Consider the following 24,330-nt stretch of genomic DNA (forward strand, 5'->3'; position numbering starts at 1 on the left):
GCAGGTTACGGCTATGGCTTGAATTACGACTTATAGTTTAATAGAAATGTTGTTAAAGGACCAGTAAAAATATTGATTCAGGAACATGTTCTACTTGTGCAACTCCTCTAGTCACTCAGTCCTGGAATCCCTTAGTTCTAGGTCTGGGTTTTAGAGAGTAACTCAGAATCCCTGAGCATCACTGCAGAGATGCCAGAGGTGTGTTATAGAAGAAAAGCATTTGTTGATTTTAAGAAGGCTCTCCTCAGCCATGTTTGTCCATATGTCTATGGACAGAGGACATAGTGGGACAAGGTTACCATGACAACAAGAAGAGAATATGCTGCGGTGCTCCATCTTTGGGGGACGTCCACTCATGAGGTTATTTACTCTGTCAGATGCATATGTAATTTATCTTCATTCAGAATGAAATAGAAGAGGCGATGACTCTTTTGACTCAAACTATTAAAATATAAATGAGGCAAACAGCCAGCAGTGAGCAGAGAGTCTTATAACACCATATTGTAACTGCAATTCTGAAGGACACAGTCCACTGGCTGTCTGTCTCCTAGCACACTTATGGAGCCATGTGGTTTTCTTTAGTTTATGGTTCGTATAAATGTATCCAAATGCTGTGTGGTTTGCGGTGCTGTTGCATGTAAAACGTCTCTGTGAGATGGAAGCCAGACTGAGAATCTGCTAAAACACTCAGGAATTATAAAGATGCATACACCGTTACATTAAATATAAGTTTGAACACAGACCAGTGCTGTGCATTTTACACTTCTAGAGTACAGTGCACTTCAACAAACCATAAGTGTACATATATGACAGCAAAATAAATTATTGTCGTTACTGAATAAATTAATGTTTTGAATAAATTGGTTGAGTGAATGATTCAGCGAATCACTCATAAAGACAGTTATTTCTTGCCAGAATGAATCACCCTGTGTCCAAAACGGGGAAAATCGGCCACTGAAGGGCACTTCGGAGTGAGAACAATCATGGCCGCTATATGGAAGGTTCATTCCAAGCCAAAGTGCTAAAAACTGGCCACTTCAAAGGGCCCTTCGGAATGAAGGATTTTGTGTGCAGGTTTATTGATGCTGTATGTAATTTCTTCACTGTACTAAAGTATAAAAATACCATGTTTGCTAATATTTGCATAATAATATGTTATGCTAAGTTCACATACTTGTTTCTTTGAAAAACAATGCTACAGCCAATTATTCTACTTTGAAATGTGGGTTCTGTGTCAGAATGTGTTTTTTTTTTAAGTCTGTGTGATTCCGACCACTGACAATTTACCCAGTAGTATTTTGACAGCCCGGGTTGCCAGGTTGCAGAAAACACAGGGTCAGAGACTGCAGATTCTACCTGACCTAAAATACCTCGGCATTCACCCAAAAATTTGTATGAACAGAATCATATTAAAACGTTGAAAAATCAACTCATCAACTTACAGCAGGCCCAGATTGGCTAATTGGGAGCACCAGGATGATTTTTTTTCCAGTTTCTATTTCCAGTTTGGGTGGATACAACTTATTGATCATGAACCCAACATTTAGCAAGGCAGGAAAACATTCAATCTACCTGAAGGAAGACATATTTCATTGTAAGTTAATGCTGTTAAATAGAGAGAGAGAAAAAATACAATAATAAACTTGTTATTGTATTGTAGTGTATTGTACATAAATGGGTTAAGTAAAACAAATGTGATATTTCTGAGAACTTCTTAACTGTAGGCAGATATAGGCTTACATTATTGTACAGTACAAATATTTGGAGCGTCCCTTATTCTGTCCCTTATTTTCTTAAAGAATAAACACTTATTTTCTACAAGACCACAATAAACGCTATTTTCTTAAAGAATAAAACATAAAGAATCACAATTGTTTATGACCTTATTTTCCATTTCTGAAGTTAATTGGCAACCCTAATGATGACGTAATTATATTTTGACTCCCTGACAGCAGCACCTTACTTAAAAAAAAAAAGAAAAAAAAAGCCCCCCCCCCAAAAAAAATTGTGGGCCGGTCTAAGGCATGAAACTCCAGGGCTGAAAATGAGTCCCACTCCGGCCCTGACTTACAGTGTAAGGCTTGACACCTTCCATTGTCAGTTGACCCTTCACAAAGACCCGCCCCCTTCATTAATGTTGCTATGTCCGACAAGCCATGGCGCTGAATAAAAAAATGGCAGATTCAGCATTATGATTGGTCAGGTTGCCTGTCAATCAAACTCCCTGCTAAGGTTCAACTGCACTCATTTCTGTTGCGTGTCCTCAATCTGGCAACAAGTGTGAGCATCAAATCTGAGGAGGAGGGGCGGGAGAAACAAGTCTTTCCAGTATTTAGAATTTGGACTGCAGTACCCATTCGAACTGCTAGCTGTCAATGTTACATACTGCACCTTTAATTGTGATGACGTCTCCTTTCTAATTGGCTCGACAAGATGATACAGTTTAGTCTGAGGGTAGACCCACCCTTCGAAGGGAGTAGGGCATTGGAATGAGTCCTTCAGTCCTTAATGCAGTGGAAGTGTTGTTAAATGAATCGGATAAGTATATACTGTAATTTATATAACTTCTTTCGCTCCTGACTGAATCAGTGTTGTCGAATGAATCGGTTGAATAAATGATTCAGTGACCAGTTCATACAGACCGTTAGTTGTTATGTTCCTGAACAAGTTTTGAATGAATCAGTTGAGAGATTCAGTACTGTATATTCAATGTTGTACACTGATGTATAAACTGATAACCACTTATAACTGAAGGTGAACATTATTGTTTTAACTACAGCTCAGTCTAGGGAAACACAAATACTTAATATCTGATATCAGTCTATGTGGAAGGCCTCAGCAATAATATATTGCCTGACTAAAATAGCAAGTTCGGTTTCATAAAGTACAAGGAGTATTTTTAACGTTCTTCATTTACAGTAAACACCATGAATCAACATGAATGATACAACAACCCACATTCCCAGTAGAAAACAATAATAACAAACAATAAATGGGAGGAATTTTTAATATCAGAACCATCCATCTCTTTGTAATAAAAATAATGCAAATGAAGGAGTGTAACATCGTATATTATGCCAAACACGGCAGCAATATCATAACCATGACTATCAGCTAAAACCTTCAAGATGATCTCACAGATACAAGACACAACAGCAAAAGAGAGCATACAGAGAAAGATAATGGGGAAAAAACTCTTTACAAGAGAGACTTGAAAGCAAACAAGAATGTTTCTAAGCATAGCAGGGATTTACTGGTGATGCCTTAAATTAAGATACCAAGGTTAGAAATGAAGCAATAATGGCAGAGAAAAGTAACAAGAAAAGTCATGCAAAATTTTTTTTTTTCTATTCAAAATTAATTTTGTTATATTCAAGCCCCTTTCTGGTCTATAGGCACATATAATATCACATAAAATATCTGTTGATGCGGAGTTAATTTTACGGGTACGAGGTAATACATTCTCAATCCAATTATTTAGATTGAGAAATTATGTTAGGGAATTTATTTATGTATTTGACATCCGATTTTATATACGGCTAGAAAAAAGCCCTCATAATAATAAACAATACACTTGGCACATATTGAGAAATTTCATTTTATCCATCAACAGCTACATAGCACCCCATATCATACAATGAGTCTATGAGTGCAAACACACACACAGACACACAAACATATGTAGTCAGCAGAGTTGCATGTCGCAATGTCAGCAGTGTCTATTGTCATGCAATGATCTGTATATATATCCTTTCAGCTGTGTTATTGTGAAACAAACAAACAAACAAAAAAAATACAGACCATACGCTGACAAACAAACTCAAGCAGCCGAATATATCACTACAATCCACCACAGCATTTTCACAAAAACCTTTCTGGGTTGAGTGAACAGCAGATGTTGAGCAGGTTCATCGCTACTATTCACAGGGCCCAGGATTAAATTTTTGTGGGCCCCCTTTTCCTTTAGATCCAATGAACAGACTATATACCATAGCTGTTCTCCACCAGCGATGATGAAATTCTGTATATCGAACAACAAAATGCATGCAATTTTATCTACAGAAAGGTTGGGCTGCTCTTGACAGTTCTAAGATGAAAACCATTCATTCCGACTCCCAGAATACATCTCTCTAATGCCCTCTCGCTCTCAGAGCGCTGACAACCAGCCAGAGAAACACAGCCAACTAGTGAAAGCAAGAGAGAGCTAAATAAAATGGAGGGAGAACCAGGAGACGTGAATGTGATGATTCTCAAGGGGGTGATATCAGGTAGTAGCTCTCTTGATGACACCTGATGACTACTGAACTAAGAACTGTGGGTAATAGCTGAGACTGTTCAGCTCCACCTGTCAGACAACCTGCAGTTAGTGTGTCCGCTGAATCCAGAGCCACGTATCTGCACCACAGTCTTTATGGATAGGAAGTGGGGAAGTGAGCACCACATAGAGTAGTATGATAGAAAATCATAACTTGTTGCAAAATTACCTAATACGACAAATCTGTGGATAAATAAAGTTGAGGGTGTGAGATTTTGAGTGCCCATAAGGGACTGTTTTCTCAATTTCCAAGTAACTGTGGGAAACCGAACAGGTTCTGCCTTGCTTACTTTGGCTGGACGGGTATGAGCAGTTGCTTTTAGACCTGAAGAAGCTCAGTGAAAGCAATGATTCTGGTGAGCTTTCCTTAATCTTTTACAGAGACAGGAATGATTTAAAGCAAAGATAAGCACAAATATTACCAATATGTGGCACTGTAGAGCTGAATCAATGAGAAGACAATGAAGCCACAACAACAGAGCAAATAACAACACAGATTTACAGTGAAAGCAAGTTAATTTTGTGCTGTTTGCCTTCAGAACTTCCTTTAGATCTGTAGCCAGCAGAACCTTTGAACAGGGAAGGCAGCAGACTTGAATCTTTTGAACAAGAACAGAGAACCAGACACCATTTAAACAAGGTGCACCGTATCATGAATCAAGTTCATGCTCTTTATTTTCTCTCAGAGTGGAGCTTATCTGAGACATATTGAGAAAACAGTAGTGAAATGGTAAAAATCTTGAATTTGAAAGTAAAGCACAGATTCTTGTATGCAGTGAAATGTAAAGCACATCTTGCTTACCAGAGGATTTTAATGTGTGTGAAACAGGCATATGTATATTCATGTGGAGAAGCAGAACCCTCATCTTTAACTTTTTCCACTAATTGTATTGTAGAACTGTGCTGTAAACTTGTAACCATTGTTAAAGCATAAATTCCATGCACTCCCGATTTGGCTAGAGAGCCATAGACGTCACTTTTAATATATATTCACCTACAATTCAAGGGCCCAGAGGAACTAATTGGCTATTAAGTCATTTTTGGCCCTTGAGAGGTATGGTAAACATCATCCATTGCATCCTTGTAATTCAGCTGAGATTGGCCAACAACACCAGAATCAGCTGTATTTTTTCATCATGAGAGCTGGGAGACATTGACTACAACCAAATGTGTTTGTTTTTTTTTGCTGCTGCAAAACATGCATAAGCCATCTGAAAAGTGTCAGATAATAAGCAAAGCATGCAAACTTTGCAAAATGATCAATCAGTAAAACAATATGCATGTTATGATCTTTCATTTATTTCTGTTATAAGGAAAATACAACAGTATTCCATAAAAGCAGAGGTGGAGAATCCATAGGGCTTTGCCCAATAGTAATCATAACAGAGCACTGAATCCTGGGAAACTCCAGGACTGTATTTACACTGTGCAATAACAGAAACCTCAATGGTTAAAGCAGATAAAACAGACACACGCGGTTCCCTTTCCATCATAATATCTATAGAAATTCAAAGAAACTACACCAGTCTCTTTCCACTCAGTCTCCTCGCTCTGGATTTCCGTCGAGGACGGCGCAGGGATTCAACCCTCAGTCCATTTTCCACCTGGGATGCATATGATGTGGTAGCCATCTATTAAAATGTGACATTGCATTTGGTTTTGTGAGGGGAAACAGAGCACACAGTTACAGGCAGCCAATTTGAAAGGTTCATTCAAGTGTACATGATAAAAACTGTATCTCAGACCAGCACCAAAAATGTATGCAAAAGCAGACACATCATAGTCTTAAGACAGACTGAAGAAGAAGATGAAGATGCCTTTGAGCAGAGGAACTGTTCTGAGTTACTCTGCCAGACTGAAGTACTGGGGAAAAGCAAAGGGAGGTATGTGTTTGAACTACAGCCAACTGATATGGTCTCCTCGTAAAGCGCGCACACACACACACACACGCGCACACGCACGCACGCACGCGCACGCACGTGCACACACACACACACACTAAGAAGTCTTGCTCTCACCATTAAACATAAGATCTGAAGATACGCTGCAGTTTAGAAGTTCACGTATCTTACATCTAGGGATGCACGATATATCGGCCACCATATCGGTATCGGCCCCTTTATACATTTCAGAACAAACCTGTCAGTGAAGACACAGGTTTCTTAAACTAAGGCTGAGTTCAACATGAAAGCAAGAAAAAGAGATAAAACAGAAAAATACATAGAAAACATAGACATGGATAGACAGAGTGATAGAAAGAATGACCGATAGAATGATTGATCGATCGATAGATAGATGATAGACAAAGAAATACATAGAGCAATTGAAAGGACACAAAGTGATGGATAGGGCAATAGATAGAATGATAAAATAATAGATAGAACAATCGATAGAATGATAGAACGACAGATAGAATGATAAGAGTGGTAGAACGATAGCTAGATAGATAGATGGATAGATGACAGATAGATAGATGGATAGATGTCTCTTTGGAGGGAAAACTATGTAGATGCTGTTCCAAAATGCAAAAGCGTCACAGCCTGGGGATATCAAAAGTATCTAGAAATATATATCTACAACAGTTATGACATACAGACAACCAAGCTTAAAAAAAATACAAATATTAAAAATAAAAAGATAAATGACGGCCTCTCTGCCCTTTCCTTATGTCCCCTCTCCCACTCTGCCGCCCCCCTTAACACATCATATTAAATAAGGCACAAATTTACACAAACAATTAAAATTTGGCTAGTTATTGTTCATCTATTTACACAAAACAGTTTTAGTGTTAATATCGATACATTTTAACACAATATAGGAATAACTCAGGACAAGAGTAAGAAATCTTTTTGTTCTGGACTCTTATGCCGTGTCCTATCCAGGTGCGACCTGTTTCAGTGTGTCAAACTGCTTCATGGCAGAGCCAATGATGTTTATGGAGCAGAAGTTTAGACCAATCAGATTTCACTGTGGGTGGAGCTATATATAATAGAACACAAAGTGGTCATGGATGGTTCAAGACAAAAACTTAAGATTTACATAGAAGAGATAGCTTTATCGGTTTATCACACCTGGATTGGACACAGTGTTTGATGTTTCCAATGTAAGAGATTTAAAAATTTGGATTCACTTTCACCAATTGAATGATTTTAACAGAGGAGACAAAGGTTAAATACTGGAGCACCTCACACTGATTCTGGAGCGTATAGACAAATAATAGATTCTTCTTAGGTATATACATACATCTCCTTTATAACACTAAGACTGATTCACCTCACTTGGGCCCGAGCGTTCAGATGTACTGTTTCTCTAGCCATATTTAATCTGAATTTAAACTTTATTGAGTTTGAGTTGTTATAACTGCATTACACTGGAGTGGACAGAATGGGGTGGAGATTATTGCTTATGGATTTTACAGAGATCACTTCAAGTTGTGTGGGCATTTCAACAGCACATCTGCTTTCAAAATAAGGCGAAGGAACTTGAGGGGGCTAAACCATTTCAGTAATCTAGATACATACACTGGGTATGTATATGTACACACACATACATATATATTTATATATATATATATATACACACACACGCACACACGCATGCATATATACACATTTCTAATTGGAATCAGCACAGTTCATCAACTCTACATCAACAGAATAGTTAAGCCAAAGCAAGAAAGATCAGAATATCAAACAAGGTGTGTACACACTTGTTCAGATAAAAGTTCAGGTACAGAGTTTTGGATCAGTGACACCTGTCTAGACCGTCCAAAGTAACACCGTAAAGCCACACACTTATCACTGTGGCAGCCTAAATCTAGGTGGACTCCTGTAACTCCTCCTCTCCTAATGGCCAATAGCTGAGCAATACCAATATGGTACAAATATATTCATGAAACAGAGAAAAACAAGTCATAGTTCAAATGTAAAGTCAACAACACTGGCAGCCAATCTCCAGAGGATTTGTTTCCCATAAAGGCAAGTTATTCATCCAGTCTTTTAATTGTTCATGATTACAATCAGTTCTGAGAGGTCGAGTAGCCTTTTTACGAAAAACCACAGGCTTTTCTTCTCCATCGTTCAGTAGTTGAACTTCCCTGCCTGGTTGACAGGCGAGCTAGCAGGGATGAACAGCGGTTTGGGCGGGACGTCGGGCTTGAGCGAGGCTGTCCGACGGACAATAGCTCCACGGACGACTTCTGGCTGCTCGCTGTAGCTATGTTGGCGAGTTAGGTATCCGTTAGGGATGAGTGGGTGCCGTACGTCGCAACCCGAACTGCTGCCGTTCGAGTTCATTCGAGAGAGCAGGAGGGGCTGATGGGCGCTGCGCTGGTTGAAGCTGTGTTGCCGTGGCACCACGCCCCCGCTGGGCATCTTGGGAGTGGTTATCAAAGAGTGCCGTTGAGACGGGTGACGGGACACTCTCTCTAGAGTAGATTGATGATGGGGAGGAATCTCTGGTGGGACATCCATGCGGCGAGTTAGACTGTCCCGAGGAAGCGTGGAGGAACTGTAGTACGGTGCAGACTCTGTTTCCGGGATCTGCGGCTGTATGCGGTTTGCGAACACCATCTGACCGGTGTTGGCTGACATTGACGAGGTGAGGACAGTGGGACTCTTGCCTGTAGCCACATTGATTTCGTGGATGTGTTTCAGAAGCTCGTCGAGTGAGGTGACATCCACAATCTTGTGTGGGTAGCAGTGATATGGCTGGCTTGCCACACGCTCCACATTGTGGACTTTGCGTTCCTCCATGTGTGCTGAGCTACCTAGTACTTGTCCGTTGGTCAGTCCTTGGGAGAAGGGGAAAATCTGATGCTGCATTCCAGTGGTTGGCCGAGATGCTCCCATGTTATGGGACTTGGGTTCTTTAGCATTATTGCAGTTTTGATTCTTCTCCCATTGGTTCTTGAAGGCCTTCATACTCTTGATCGGGAGCTCTGGCGTCGAATCAGGCGTGGGAAGGCCAGAGAGCTCTGCAGAGTGGTGATGATGTGGGTGAATGAGTTCTGTCATGGCAGCATGATGGGCATTCCTGCGATGCGCCTGCTCTTTTCCATTCGCAAAGAAAGAGTTGTAGAGTTTGGGTGAAGATACCTCCAGCTTCTCGTCTTTGTTTTGGCTCTCCAGCAAGCCGTTTAGCTTGGCCAGGCTGCGCAGGGATAGAGCATGTGGGATTGGTGCTTCTGGATCTTTCGACAGCCTTTTGGTCTTGTTCACGTTGTGGTTGCAGTAACAGGACACAAGGAATCCGGAGAGGAAAGCTCCCAGGACAAACGCCACCAGAACACACGCAATGAGCAGAGTGTAGTGAACACTGTGGTTGGACTTATCTACCTCAGGGGGTCGGCGCACTCCTGCAGAGAGGGGAAGAGAGCGAGATGAGTGCACTGTAAAGACACAGTGAGGTGCCAGTTAGGTTAGCTTTTAACAGTTTGAGAGTCTGTAGAGTTCTTAGCAGACTTCTATTCATGTTAGAAACTGCTGACAAACAAAGCAGAGCGCTGGCTTAGCAGGCTGTTCAGAATCAATCTGCAAATGCTCATTGGTTCAACATCAAATAGCGCTAGAGCCTCAAGAACAATTGCTAATGGTCTTGTAGGGAGCTAAGTGGTTCTCTCATTAGCCACAGTCTCAAGAGCAGCAGTGCTATGTGCTTGACTCACAGCTGATTGTGCTGTTCTACACTGAGCTGCATATGGCGTTAAGGTGGTGCGAAAATGATATGGAGATGTTTTCAGTGACTGCAAATTAAAATGAATGCACAGACCACCTTACTGTCTTAATGAGCTGAGGGTAGAGGTGATTTCGCTAACATGTGCATGCTCAGATAATTAGTAACTCCCACTGCCATCTGCGCAGTCAGCCTTTCCTTGTTTTTCTCATTTTTCTGTTCTTCTTTATTTATAAGAGAGCCAGTAAACGGAAAATCTGCTGTTAGAGGTATTTTACATCTAGAGGTATTTTACAATGAGCTGTAAGCTGCTTTGGTAAAAAAGTGTCAGCTTAGAAACTAAATGTTATGTCTTGATTAATTTTAATACAACAAAGACCCCATGAAATCAATTGACGAGCACAGATTCCTTTACAGTGTTAATGTATTGGAACTGGAAATTTGGGCGGGACATGTAAAATGGCTCGTCTTACTTTTGTAAAAGCAGCCTATGATTTATTTATACACATCACAGCCATGAAAGTGAAGAGAAGTGAAAGAAAGCAAGATAGATAGATGGATGGATACAAAGATGAAAATTAATGAACAAATAATACATAAATAAAAGCTAGATAACTAATAAAACTAGTAAAGTTAAAGCTAGAAAAAAGAATAGCTAAATCAAAGCTAACATACAGGAAGTAAATTCGTATTTTGAGCCCTATTTTAAAATAATAAAAAGATATTCATGGAAAAAGTTTCAAATATCTGTTTATTACAATTTATTACACCTTTATCTTATCAAATGAAAATGTCTACAGGGCAACATTTGTTGCACACTGTAGAGAGCCAAAACTAAAGATAGCTTAAAAGATGTTATTAGCTGCTTAAGACTTTTGGCAAGGCCAACAAAGTCTTACTGATGCTCATGTCAGCGAACAGCAATGGCAAACACAACACAGTGTAAGAACAGAGTGGGTGGACCACCGTTTGTGATTTATCGAGTTAGGGAGAGAGCGAGTGAGACACTATTGTGCTTTTTCTAGCTGCTGCAAGCAAAAATACAACTATGAATGCATAATATGTGAGAAAACAAGGATAATCTTCCTTCAGGCATCAATACAAACACATTAGCAGAGCAACAACTGTGCTTTGCTAGCTATAGCAGGTGGAAAGCTTCCCGCCAACTCAATTCTCTCCTGTAAAAATGTTTCTGCCTAACTGTTTATAGATGCAAACCAGAATGAGTTATAGCTAAGTAAACTTCTAAAAGAGTAGCCTAGTGCGCATACATCTCCATGTCTCCCAGAATAGTTACTGGAAGCATGTAACATTTTTTTTGTTCTTTTAATAAGATGGGGTTTCTGAGGCATCATAACTGACATGTTTAATGTTTACATACAACAGAATCAATCTTCTAATAGACCTGCCAGAGTTTGCCTCATTTTCTTGCAAGCTATAACAGACTTATGTGCAAATATACCGGAAGATGTTATGAATAATAGAAGGGACCTTTATCTTCCTCTGACTCATTCGTCTGCTTTCTGCTGGTCTATAAACTGAGGTCTTTGGCCCCTGGGAAGCACTGAGGGCCGACATATGCTACGCGATGGGTGACTCACAAACACACTTTTAGTGTCACAACAGGTTTGTAGTCCTCTTTCATGACTCAATAGCATTTTGTACTGTACACTCATACTTCTAAAGGTAATTTTTTAAAAGCCCAAATTAGATCTCAAATCTTAATATTAAGTCATCAGTATCCAAATAAAATACCAGGCTGAATGTATGCTAACACTTTATAGCACTACAGTTTATATTCAAGCTAACAATGGAATAGTAGAGTTTTCAATGACACAAAAACTCAGACTTGAAAATAAATAAAAAAATACATAGATAAAATTTAAATATATATCTAGTTGACTTTGTAATTGGGTCAGTTATTTTCAGGGGCATGCAAACAAGATGATCGTCAGTTAAAAAAAGCAGTTTTTGGCTGCCGGCTTATCTCCATTTTAAAGCATCTTGGCAGAACAGAGGCTAAATATAGCATAAATATGTGAAGAACAGGGACAGGCATAATACAGAAGCATTTTGTACTGTACACTCATACTTCTAAAGGTAATTTTTTAAAAGCCCAAATTAGATCTCAAATCTTAATATTAAGTCATCAGTATCCAAATAAAATACTAGGCTGAATGTATGCTAACACTTTATAGCACTACAGTTTATATTCAAGCTAACAATGGAATAGTAGAGTTTTCAATGACACAAAAACTCAGACTTGAAAATAAATAAAAAAAATACATAGATAAAATTTAAATATATATCTAGTTGACTTTGTAATTGGGTCAGTTATTTTCAGGGGCATGCAAACAAGATGATCGTCAGTTAAAAAAAGCAGTTTTTGGCTGCCGGCTTATCTCCATTTTAAAGCATCTTGGCAGAACAGAGGCTAAATATAGCATAAATATGTGAAGAACAGGGACAGGCATAATACAGACCTAACTTTGCCAAAAGACAATCAAACAGAAAATTAAGAAGAAAGAAATAAAGAAAGAAAGCAGAAGGATAGAGGACAGAGAATTATTGAAAAAGGAAGGAGAAAACAAAAAATTTACTAAAAAATGTATATCATTGAAAATATTTAATGATATAAATGAATTAAATAGACATATAAAACAAAATACATGAAAACAAAAACAAACAAATTAGGAACAAATGAAAGAAAGTAAAACAAAAATGTATATTTGAAACAAGTACATAGTAAAAATACAAATAATAATAAAGAAAGAATGAATGAAAATGAACATGGTAGTACTGAAAGTATCAAAGTGTCAAATATCCAATAACTCCTCATTGACTCAAAGAAAGAGAGAACGAGCATGAAGAGGAGAGAAAAGGGATAGAGAGAACTGAGGAAGATGACTACTGTAAAAAAAAAAAAAAAGAGAATGACAGATTTATGGAGAAAGGAGAGGAAAAAAATGAATGGTACTGAGAGTCAAGAGAGTGGGTGAGAAGAAAAGAGGTTGATAGAGTGAAGTGGTGGGGAGAAATGAGTGACAGATTTTCAGTGGTGAAAACTTTAAGTCTTTCAATCTTCCTTTTGGCTGTGTGAGGGATTGTGTAGGCCTCTGTCAAAACCCTAGTAACTCCTTCTCAAAGAACTGGAGAGTGGGAGAAAGAAGTGCTGGAGACGTCCATAAAAAGCTGAAGGGCAAAAAAAGTGTGTTTAATTGAAAGCAGACTTGTGAGCAATCTCTCAAAGCTCTGCTAAAATATAAGTGTGTATATACGAGGGGTTCCAAAGTTAACGTTCATTTAAGATAAAAGTAATGGAGTAAAATTTGGTTATCACCATTTATATAATAATGACATTAAAACGGCTTGAAATTATTTGAACCTTAGCAAGAGCAGCAGAATAAGTCTCCATGTTCAGAACCCACGTAATCTCAGTCAGGCTTGTTTATCTGTAAAATATGGAGAAACTTGCCGGACAAAGGCCTTTTTAATGGCAGATTCATATATAAATTACTTTTAGATGGGACTTTTATCAAAAGTCATTAGGATGGCAGAATTTTATTATTAGTGAAGTTCAACAAGTATGAAATATCACCTATAACATCATTAAATGAACTGCTGTGGGCTAGTGGTAAAAACATGATAAATATTTTTTAAATTTTTTATTCTGTAAAGGGATACTTCACTCAAATATGTGAATTCTGCCATCATTTATTCACCTTTATGTTGTTCCAAACCCATATGACTTGCATTTTTCTGTGGAACATAAATGGTATTTTGAAGAATGTTTTTTGTCCATACAAATTCATACAAGTAAACAATAACAGATTTTTCATTTTTTGGGTGAACCACCCCTTTAACATTTTCACACACAAACCCTTGTTTCTTTGAATGCTTTGTTGGTGTCTATTCTTTTCTCTCGCTCTCTGTGTGTGGTTGATTGCCTGTGAAAAGCTCGGGAATGGAACTTTTTATGCACCATAAATTTGATATCACTGAATAGATCAGGCCCATTTGGTGATAGTGGGATCCTAGGAGTCACAGAGCATCAAGGGCTATTGTTGTTCAGTTTATGCTCTTTATCTCAGAACAAAGGTGAGAAGAAAACAGCCTTTTCCTGTGGGACTATATCTATGTAGGTCTTCAGGTTTTCTGTTTTGATTTTTGCTTAAGAGGAGGAATAATCTTATCTGTAAGGAGACTACACTGTTAAAGCATATTCTCTGGCATCTATGGCTCCTTGAAGAAACTTTAACATCCGTAGAACCTTTCCATCACACATTTAATCTGAAAATGGATATTGAAGTTATTTAAATGTTCATAACACTAAGAAATAAATGGTTTCATCACAATGAAAACCCATTTTTATTTTAAGTATATTGGCCATCACTCACTTGGTGTTTTTGGGAGAAGTTAATAATTAGTTGTGTTATGCTCATGGCTTTCCATGGCATTCAATAGTCTCGCTTCTTGATTACCCAATTACATCTAGTGTTTTTGCGCTGATGTGAAAGCAGCAATGCTGTCATAAATAATCTTTCTTGGGCTAAATGTGGAATAAGCAGGACATGCTGAGATCCTGAAGCTGGGAATAGTGTAGTTGTAATCACGCAGATGGGTATTTTGCTACTGGTATTGCTTTTTCAAACCAAGAGGTTCTTTAGTAGTATAGTACTAGTTGGCGAATTAAACATTTTAAATGGTAAAAAGCTTTACATTTAATTTGTATACCATCAAGTGGATGGGAAATGATCAGCCTTCAGAAATAGTGATGAATGTCTGTGGGGTCTTGGCTGAGAGGCTTTTACAAATTCACTGCTGTGCTGAACAATGTTGCATTGTCTTTAGAACTTTCCAGACGGCTTTATAGAGGGCTATGAGAAGTTGAAATCAAGCCCTTTTGTATCTAGTTCAACACAAGTAAATGCCAAAAATGGGAGCAAATTAATTCAGTCAAAAGGTGACTGACATCATCTGATCTCCACACAAAAGTGCAAAATCCGCTGGAAAATTAAACGTGGATGAGTATTACTTTATCTCATGATGGAATATAATTGACAATATGAGCAGGCACACAGAGAACAGCAAACAAAAGTAAATAATTGAGCGCGTCTGAATCAGTGAACGCAGGAAATGAGAAAATATTCTGTCTGAATAGATTAGCATTTTCAGCTCAGCGCTCTTGTCCCCTAAATGCTTTATTTGATAGATTCTGCAGAAGCTTTTATGAAGTCAATGTAAATGGTTTGATAAGAATTTACATGAAAGTATGGTATTATTAACATCTTTGGACATTAGCATCCTTCTTAAAAATACAGCATAGTGATCATATACAATTAATAATCAGTTAAGTCCTTTTCACATAACTCGCATCAGGGCGTGATCTTAACAGAAGCACATGTGCCGTTTTTTTACCTTCACATGGAAACGATGTGAATAAAGTCATGGCGGAGAGACATTAAGAGGTTGCTAGGTAGCAAGAGAAACATTATTATATGGTTGATTATATATAAACCATATATTGTTAGCAAACAAACAAGTTAACATGCATCTGAACAAAAAAAGTCCAAGCAATTGTTTTGATTGGCTATTATTATTATTTTATTATTATTTTCAAAAAAGAAAAACTAAAAGGCATTTTTTATTATACACTACCGCTCAAAAGTTTGGGATCAGTAAGACTTGTAATGTTTTTTAAAGAAGTCTCTTATGCTCATCAAGGCTTCATTTATTTGATCAGAAATACAGAAAAAAAACAGTAATCTTGCAAAATGTTATTACAATATAAAATAATGGTTTCTATTTTAATATACTTTAAAATTGTATTTATTTCTGTGATGCAAAGCTGAATTTCCATCAGCCATTACTCCAGTATAAAGTGTCACATGAGCCTTCAGAAATCATTCTAATATGCTGATTTATTATTAGAATCATCAATGTTGGTAACAGTTGTGCTGCCAAATATTTTTTTGGAAACTGCGATACTTTTTTCAGGATTCTTTGATGGATAAAAAGTTTAAAAGAACAGCATTTATTCAAAATATAAATATTTTCTAACAATATAAATCTTTGCTATCACTTCTTATCAATTGAACTCATCCTTGATGAATAAAAGTTTTAATTTCTTTAAAAAAAAGAAAGAATAAAAATGTACTGACCCCAAACTTTTGAACTGTAGTGTATGTTGTTAGAAAATATTTCTATTTTAAATAAATGCTCTTCTTTTTAACTTTTTATTCATTAAAGAATCCTGAAAAAAAAGTATCACAGGTTCCAAAAAAATATTAAGCAGCACAACAGTTTCCAGCACTGATAATAAATAAGCATATTAGAATGATTTCTGAAGGCTCATGTGACACTTTATACTGGAGTAACGGCTGATGGAAATTCAGCTTTGCATCACAGAAATAAATGATATTTTAAAGTATATTAAAATAGAAACCATTATTTTATATTTTAATAACATTTTGCAAGATTACTGTTTTTTTTCAGTATTTTTGATCAAATAAACGCAGCCTTGATGAGCATAAGAGACTTCTTTATAAAACATTACAAGTCTTACTGATCCCAAACTTTTGAGCGGTAGTTTATATGTCTATTTAGGTAAATAAATGTTAATAAATATATAAATAACACAACAAATTATGTTTTTCCCTCTAAATTCCACATTCCTTTGGGGTTGCTGCATAACAAATTTTTGTGACAATACCATCCATGTAATGATACATCATTTAAACTGTCCAGTAAACATTGGCTGTGCTTGGAAAGGTTAGCAGTGAACAAGTTTGAGAGCTGCACCACCAGACAGTATCAGGGGTAACGCTGTAGATTTCAATGCACTGGATAAGGTTGATGCGAATCATGTGAAAGGACCTTTAGAATCCACAAAAGTCAACTCATTTTACAGAACATGACATTTCAAAACATCATGCATAATACGATGCATCATGCATTCAAAGCCGAATAAAGCAGGTATCTGATAAGAGAGCGACTCTTCTCTTCAGCAAACTGAAGACGCGCTTTCAATCGAGAGATGACGTTAGATTCATGCAGCGGATTCACACATACTTTTTGACACACCACACAAGCAGATAGGGAAGGAAATGCGAAAACTCAATGGAAGCCAGCGGCCGCTCAAGCTAGAGATCTTACGACCCTAGAGAAGCAAACAAGCATGCGGGAAACAATCGAACTCGCTACAGCCTCACTCTGAGTTGCTCAAGTAGCTCTAATCCTTAGAAGAAAATTATGAACTATTTGAGACAAAAAAAAAAAAACCCAGACAGTTCAAGAAGAACTAAAAAAGCTGAAGGCCATAATCCTAAAGTCGGACTACAGAGCTCAGGCTTTACGAGACTCTAAACTAAACCCAGAGCGGCAAAATAAGAGAGGCTTTAGAACTTAAGAAGGTGAAGCATTAGTCTGAAAAAACAGGCAGGTTAACAGAACACTACATCTCTCCAGTCAGAAGGACCGGAGGAAGAGAGGGAAGGGGCAAGGAAAAGGAGAGGGGGGTAGAGGGTTTTAGGAAGCGCATTATATGGATCCGAGCACCGTATGAGCCCACAGTTCTTTAGAAATAACTAGTGTGTGTGCACTATTTAATAGCCTGTGTGTCGAGTCTGCATGTGTCAGGGCATGTGCTGGCTTGATATAAAGAGGATTTTTCAGGGAAAACGGGAACAATTTTTTGTGACCTTTGGTGATGGACATTATTACCTGGCTCTGGCTACATGGGCGGCAGGCTGACTGTGACATTTACAAGTGAAACACTTTAATGAGAAGGACGTCACTTTGCTCTTTTCGGGAGCAGAGCTCCTATAAAGTCGATTAAAGCAGTTACCACACCTGCGTTTGCCGAGCCTAGTTTTGGTGTGTGATTGGAATCAAAATCAGCAGATTTCTCACTCCGTCCTTTTCCATTATCCTTCCACTTTCCCGATGTGGAAGCCTTGATGTCTTCCACCCAATTTCAACATGTTTCCATCTCTCGCTGACTCCCTAAACCTCAGGCTCTCTCTTTGTTTCTCCCCTTGCCGTGGTATTAATAGCCTCTCTGCAGGACTGAATGCGTCTTCAGCCCGGAGTTCAGCCGGAGTTCATTGTCAGTTCATCTTCGACTGTGTTTTAATGAGTTTCAGAATCCGCCCACCCTCTCATGGCAGTCCGTCCTCCAACACTCACGCAAATTATCAGGGGGCCAGAGTTCCTGCCATCATAGGACTTATTGGAGTGTTTGAATGACCTGCGAGAAGGTGTGTTTAAAATAACATTAACGAGCGGATGGACTCGGCAGCCGCCACCTCAGAACAAACAGAGGTTTAGTTTTGGCAGACATCATTATCGCTCTCATTTTATATATACTGTATATAGAGGGAAAGAGATTCAACCACGCATGCTTAAGTCAACACTACCTAAAGCCGTAGGAATGGAATGGATCGCTTGACTCTGACCCTGTGCACTAAAATAAACCGAGATGATGCAGACTGTGAATAAAGGAAAAGACGGACTCATTAGCAAATTACATTTTAACTAACAGCTCATATAACTGAGATCTAGCTATGAGTTTTAATTTGGTCAATGAAATTACGGACAAAAATGTTAAGGTTTTTTTTTCCGTAATGAAGAGAGCACGAAAATATCACAAAGATTATTAATATACAACAAATATGTTTTAAATAATAGATAAAGTTTACATAAATATAAAGGAGAAAAAAAAACTCAGACACTAAAAATTTTTTTGAAGAGGAAAAATCTATATAACTCTTTTGAATGATCAAATAAAAGTCTATAATGCTGCTGAATAAACCACTTGAGCTGAAGTTGAACGATGAATGAACACCGGTAAACTCAAGTGCTTCTCTAACGGGATTAATTAACTCTCCCAAATGCATCCTATTAATAAGATTAATCAACATTACGTAATATTACAGCTTGCATCTGCATAAAATGACACAAAGAGCACGTGAAGAATTTGTATTGTAAGTCACATTGTGAATACGCTCTTTCTGTGACAACACGCTTGAAACACTGACAATGAATAAAGCATAAAGGTATAATTATAACGGTGTACTCGTAAAATTATTTCAGTTTGATATTTTTGATACATTTAAATACATGTTTAAATTTATATACAGAATGTTTGAATATTAATTTGATTTTTTTCACCAAACAGATATTTTAGTACACTAAATATATATTTTTATTTAAATTAACGTATACAACATGACAAAATATTGAATAAACTGAATAAATTGAAGAATATTTTCATTAAAAGACTAAAAGTGTGACAAACTATCTACTCAGCATTACTTACATACTCTGGTCTGAAATGCCAAAAACAGATAAGAAACTGCTGCTCGAACTGGAAGCAGCTGTTGTACAATTTAAATTTAATCAGCTAGACTAAATAATGCCACAAAGGCAGGGTGTGAAAAACCATCAGCCCTCTGAGGTTCACAATAGTCTGTGCGTATTAACACATTACTTCTCAACAACAGGGATATTAAAATCGAGGGACGAGTTGAGAGGTGAAGAGAGGGAGATATAAGGTGCGTTGTGACTAAACTGCCGAACCTCTCCAGTCTGTGGGTCGTTTGATTGCACGAGCGTGCGACTGCTCTTGACCAAGCGGCTGAATAGATAGCATGCTGGAAATTTCTATCAGGCGGCGTCTGCCCGCGGGCCTGCAGTCGCTGCTTATTTATCGACTGCTGGTGCTTCTCATTACAGGCTGAGTGGATGATCATAGCAGCGGGCGCAGGATTTATGATCATTTTGCTGGATTCTAGCGAACTTCAGCAAGGGACACATGAGTGGAAACTAGACAAAGTACCTTTGGAGATGTAGGGCAGACTTAAATGTATTAAAACAACAAAGAGGACTGCAGACAATTCGTTCTTTTTATTTGTCTAGCAGAAACAACAGGGAAGGTCGAATGGGACGAACACAGACTCGCAGATTGCTTGACTCAAAGGGGTTTTTTAGGAAAGAGAATTTGTTTGCATCTTCAAGTCGGTGTGAATGAGTGTGCACTTTACTTTGATTCTTTTATTTGTTTCTTTGTGTTGTGTGCAGCTGTGGGGTCATGCAGCGGAATCCAATACAGCGCTAGAAAAGTTTAAACTTGGGATAAAGGGAAGCTAGAAGACAGACAACGGGCCAAGGGCCTCTCCCCAACCCCTTACCCTCCATCTCCACACTGCCTGGCTTCAAGTCAGGAGAACCCTGCCCTCCCCGCCTCCCCTCCTCGGGGCGGGTACCTGTCTCAGAGACACCCTTGACTTTAGGCAGAGCTGGCCCCTGATTGGTTGTGCTGGCGCTTGTGGGTGAGGTCTTTCCTGTGGTTGTATTGGAAGGGGGCAACAAAGTTACTTAAGAAAAATATCCATGAAATGCATTTTAAATCAGGAAAACATCCATTTAAATATGTGAGTTCAACATTTTTCCATTTTGTACAATATCGGTTCACCCAAAAATGAAAATTCTGTCACCGTTCTCATGTCATTAACAAACTTTATGATTTTCTTTATTCTGTTAAACGCAAAATAAGATTTTTTTTGTGATGGTTTTGGACCTCACTGACTTAACAGAAACAAAACAGGTTTAAACTGAATGAATATAAGTTTAAATTGAAGTAAAATGACTTTAATTCTTATAAAGATTTAGTAATGTAAGAAATATAAAAAAAAACTAAATAAAAATGACAAAAGCATAAAAAAAAAAAAAAAAAACTAAAATCAAAATGTAAATAAAGTAATTTTAAATATCAATATAATATAATATAATATTAATACAACTGAAAACCGCATTAGACCCCACTGACTTTCATTGAGTGGATGACCTAAAAAAAACAAAAAAAAACCCACACCTTTTGCATTCCCGTTGAAGAAAGCATGTTATACAGCATTATAACAACATGAGGGTGAGCAAATTGAGTTTTCATTTTTGTGTGAACTATCCCTTTAAATAGCTTAGTAAAAGTTTATGTGAAGGGTGCTATAGAAATCACAGTACAAATCACGTAAAACATGAAAAAAAAAACATTTTCTTGCAGCAAAATCAATAAAACATTTTCTTTGTTTTGTCATGCCACCGCATGAATTTCTAGCCCCAGAGTATTGCAGAATCGAAACTTGGACTTGGAGGCATCTGATCTGAGCTGAGCTAATCTCACAGAAGCTTCTTTTTGAACAGTTTCCCCTCCCTTTCTCCTTTTCCATCCATTCCCCCACAAAGTGCTGATCCTAAACATACTTGCGGACCACATACTTTGAGGATATCCTCATAAGTCTGATTCAGAGATTTAGCTCTCCTCGTTCCCTGGCGACTTTAAGTACCAATGACCTTGCGGGGTTCTCCTACTAAAAGACTCAGCGTCCTCTGGCTCGGGCTGCTGTGAAGAGCTCCATCACTGGACTAATGCTTAATGTAGCGGCATACAGTACTCATGAGCAGCAGCCGCTTGTCCGGGGCCAAACGCAGAGCCCATCCTCCACTTGCCCACCTCTAAATAAAGCCTGTCATCTTGCCATCTGTGCCACACAGTGACCGATCAACAGGGAGCTAGCGGCTGGCACACAGGGCGCTTTTATTATCATTCCGTTTCCATTCTATTTAAAGGATGCCGGAAGAAAAGAGCTGTCGGAAAACAGTGGTGCATTGTGGGAATTTTGGTCCACCTTTCACAATGGGATGGCTTTATCACGCAGTGGGAAGACAGCGAGAGTTCTGAGGATGTAATAAGTTCTCTTGAATGCAGGTAGAGCTGTAATTACCGTGCTGAGGTGCCGTAGGAGGCTTTGTCTCAGCGTGGGGTGAGGAGCTGCACTGCCGTGTCATTTCCAGGAGCCGTGGCGGCTGAATGAAGCGGTGGGGAAGCTCACCGAATGTGTGCACCCACTGTGTGCTCTTTCACAGAGAGGAGCACCGGGACACACCGGCCAGCATCCCACACCTCCATGACACTACAGCCCATCCTCTCTCCTTCCTTTCTGCCTTCATCGTTTCCTCTTTGATTCATCTCACGTCCTTCATTCCTCCCTTCTTTAAACTTTGTCCTTTTAGGGTTAGCCCTAACCCTCTTTTTCCTTAGGGTTAGGGTTTTTCAGTCCTTCATCAATCTATTCAAACTTCCTTCCTCTATTCTTCCTTGCCTCCTTCATTAATCTATTCTTTCTTCATAAATAAATTCTTTGTGAATCTATTCTTTATAATTAATATATTCTTTCTTCCTTCATGAATCTATTCTTTCTTCGTGAATGTTCTTTCTTCATGAATCTATTCTTTCTTTGTGAATCTATTCTTTCTTCGTGAATCTATTCTTTCATCTATCCTGAATCTATTCTTTCTACCTTGACAAATCTATTTTTCTTCATTATTTTTTTATCCTTAATGAATCTATTCTTTCTTCATGAATGAATGCTTTCTTTGTGAATCTATTCTTAGTGAATCTACTCTTTCTTCATGAATCTATTCTCTTTGTGAATCTATTCTTTATAATTAATCTATTCTTTCTACCTTCATGAATCTATTCCTTCTACTTTCATATATCTAATCTTTCTTTGTGAATCTATACTTTGTCATTAATCTATTCTTTCTACCTTCATGAATCTATTCTTTCTTCGTAATCTGTTCTTTCTTCATTAATCTGTTCTTTCACCTATCATGAATTTATTTTTGCTACCTTCACAAATCTATTTTTCTTTATTATTTTTTATCCTTAATTAATCTATTCTTCATGAACCTATTCTTTCTTTGTGAATCTATTCTTTCTCCATTAATATTTTTCTTCCATCATTAATCTATTCTTTCTACCGTCATGAATCTATTCTTTCTTTTTTCAATCGGTTCTTTTTTCTTTCTTCCTTCATCTATTCTTTCTTCCTTCATAAATCAATTATTTTTTCATTAATATATTATTCCTTCTTTAATCTATGCTTGCTTTATTAACCTACTCTTCCTCACTTTCTTCCTCCCTTCATCTACAGAGGGTACGGAAAGTATTCAGACCCCCTTAAATTTTTCACTCTTTGTTATATTGCAGCCATTTGCTAAAATCATTTAAGTTAATTTTTTTCCTCATTAATGTACACACAGCACCCCATATTGACAGAAAAACACAGAATTGTTGACATTTTTGCAGATTTATTAAAAAAGAAAAACTGAAATATTTCCTTTCTTATTATCATACTTCCTCCCAACCTTCCTCTCTTCCTTCTTTCCATCCATCAACTATCTACCTTTTCTCCCTTCCCTCTAATACTGTGAAAACAGACAGAAAGACAATGCGGGGAGTTATTCACTTCTCTCTAACTGGCTGATGGACAGATTGCAGGCTGTCTTAGAAATATTTTGGTACTATAATCAGCTCAGAAAACAGTGGCACTGATTCATTAGCTGAAGATTAGAACAGAACAAAGCAGTTGACTTGGAAATGTTATTTACTAAAACTCATCTGCGCTAATAACCTCATGTGACTAATCCAGATGGTAATACAAGGATTTAGAGAAATATACTGAATATTTCACATCATCCACAGAGGATGGGAGCTCTGATGTGTGTGTGTGTGTGTGTGAGAGAGAGAGAGTCAGAGTGCATTGTATGTGTTACAACAGCTATGACCCGGATCACACTGCATCCACTGGCACGCTTTAGAAGCAAAACCAGAAAACACCACCCAGGGATGTTAACACACACTTTCACACACACAGGCCAGCTGTCAGCTAGTATTAGCTCATGACTGTCTGAAATATAATACAGTTCGCAAAAAAAGAAAAACAAACCTTGCACGTTTCTATTTCACACACACTTTCCCTCCCTCTTTCACACGCTTCCTCTCTCCCTCCAAAACACACACATATGCTCTCTCTCTCAATATCTTTCATACACATGCACCGTCTATCACAACATACACACCCTCTGTTCCTCTCTCTCTCTCACACACACACACACACACACACACACAGACATACCGTCACACATCCACTCGGTGAGAAAATTAATTTGTCAGATCGTGATTTTCAGTTGTTCCTCCAAAGCTTTTGCTCAGAGCTCTCTGATACGGCCCACAGCCCTGCAGGACATTTCTGTCTGCCGTCCAGATCTGTAGCCTGCAGACTCACTGCAGGTCATTTGTGTAACGGACTCTATTGATCTTGAAAACTATCGCCTCTCTGTGAGCTGTTGTAAGAGCTGCTCAGAGGTCAGAACGGTACAGATTGAAGATTAATGCATGTGTGCGAGAAAAGCAAACTGTCGGATACAAAAAAAGACATGTAATATTCACACCAAGAGATCAGTGAGAGAATGTGAAAAAACATTATAGCAATCTATGCCTT

General features: G+C 38.1%; 1 protein-coding gene across 5 annotated transcripts in view; it reads right to left on the bottom strand.

Annotated features, from left to right (window-relative positions):
- Nucleotides 1–6,735: 6,735 nt before the first annotated feature.
- LOC107587820 (semaphorin-6D-like) overlaps nt 6,736–24,330 on the bottom strand; it is a 152,159-nt gene continuing 134,564 nt past the window's right edge. For 3 of the 5 annotated variants that reach the window (XM_016275758.1, XM_016275757.1, XM_016275759.1), the window contains 2 exons: nt 20,179–20,331; nt 6,736–9,671 (listed from right to left, as the gene is read on the bottom strand). In XM_016275758.1, coding sequence (XP_016131244.1) covers nt 8,395–9,671; nt 20,179–20,331 — 1,430 coding nt within the window. In that variant the 3' untranslated portion in view covers nt 6,736–8,394. The remainder of the gene's footprint in view (nt 9,672–20,178; nt 20,332–24,330) is intronic. The other 2 variants (XM_016275760.1, XM_016275761.1) reach the window with 2 other exon arrangements.

Source organism: Sinocyclocheilus grahami, unplaced genomic scaffold (assembly GCF_001515645.1).
Source record: "Sinocyclocheilus grahami isolate Dianchi unplaced genomic scaffold, SAMN03320097.WGS_v1.1 scaffold96.1, whole genome shotgun sequence".
Taxonomy (NCBI): domain Eukaryota; kingdom Metazoa; phylum Chordata; class Actinopteri; order Cypriniformes; family Cyprinidae; genus Sinocyclocheilus; species Sinocyclocheilus grahami.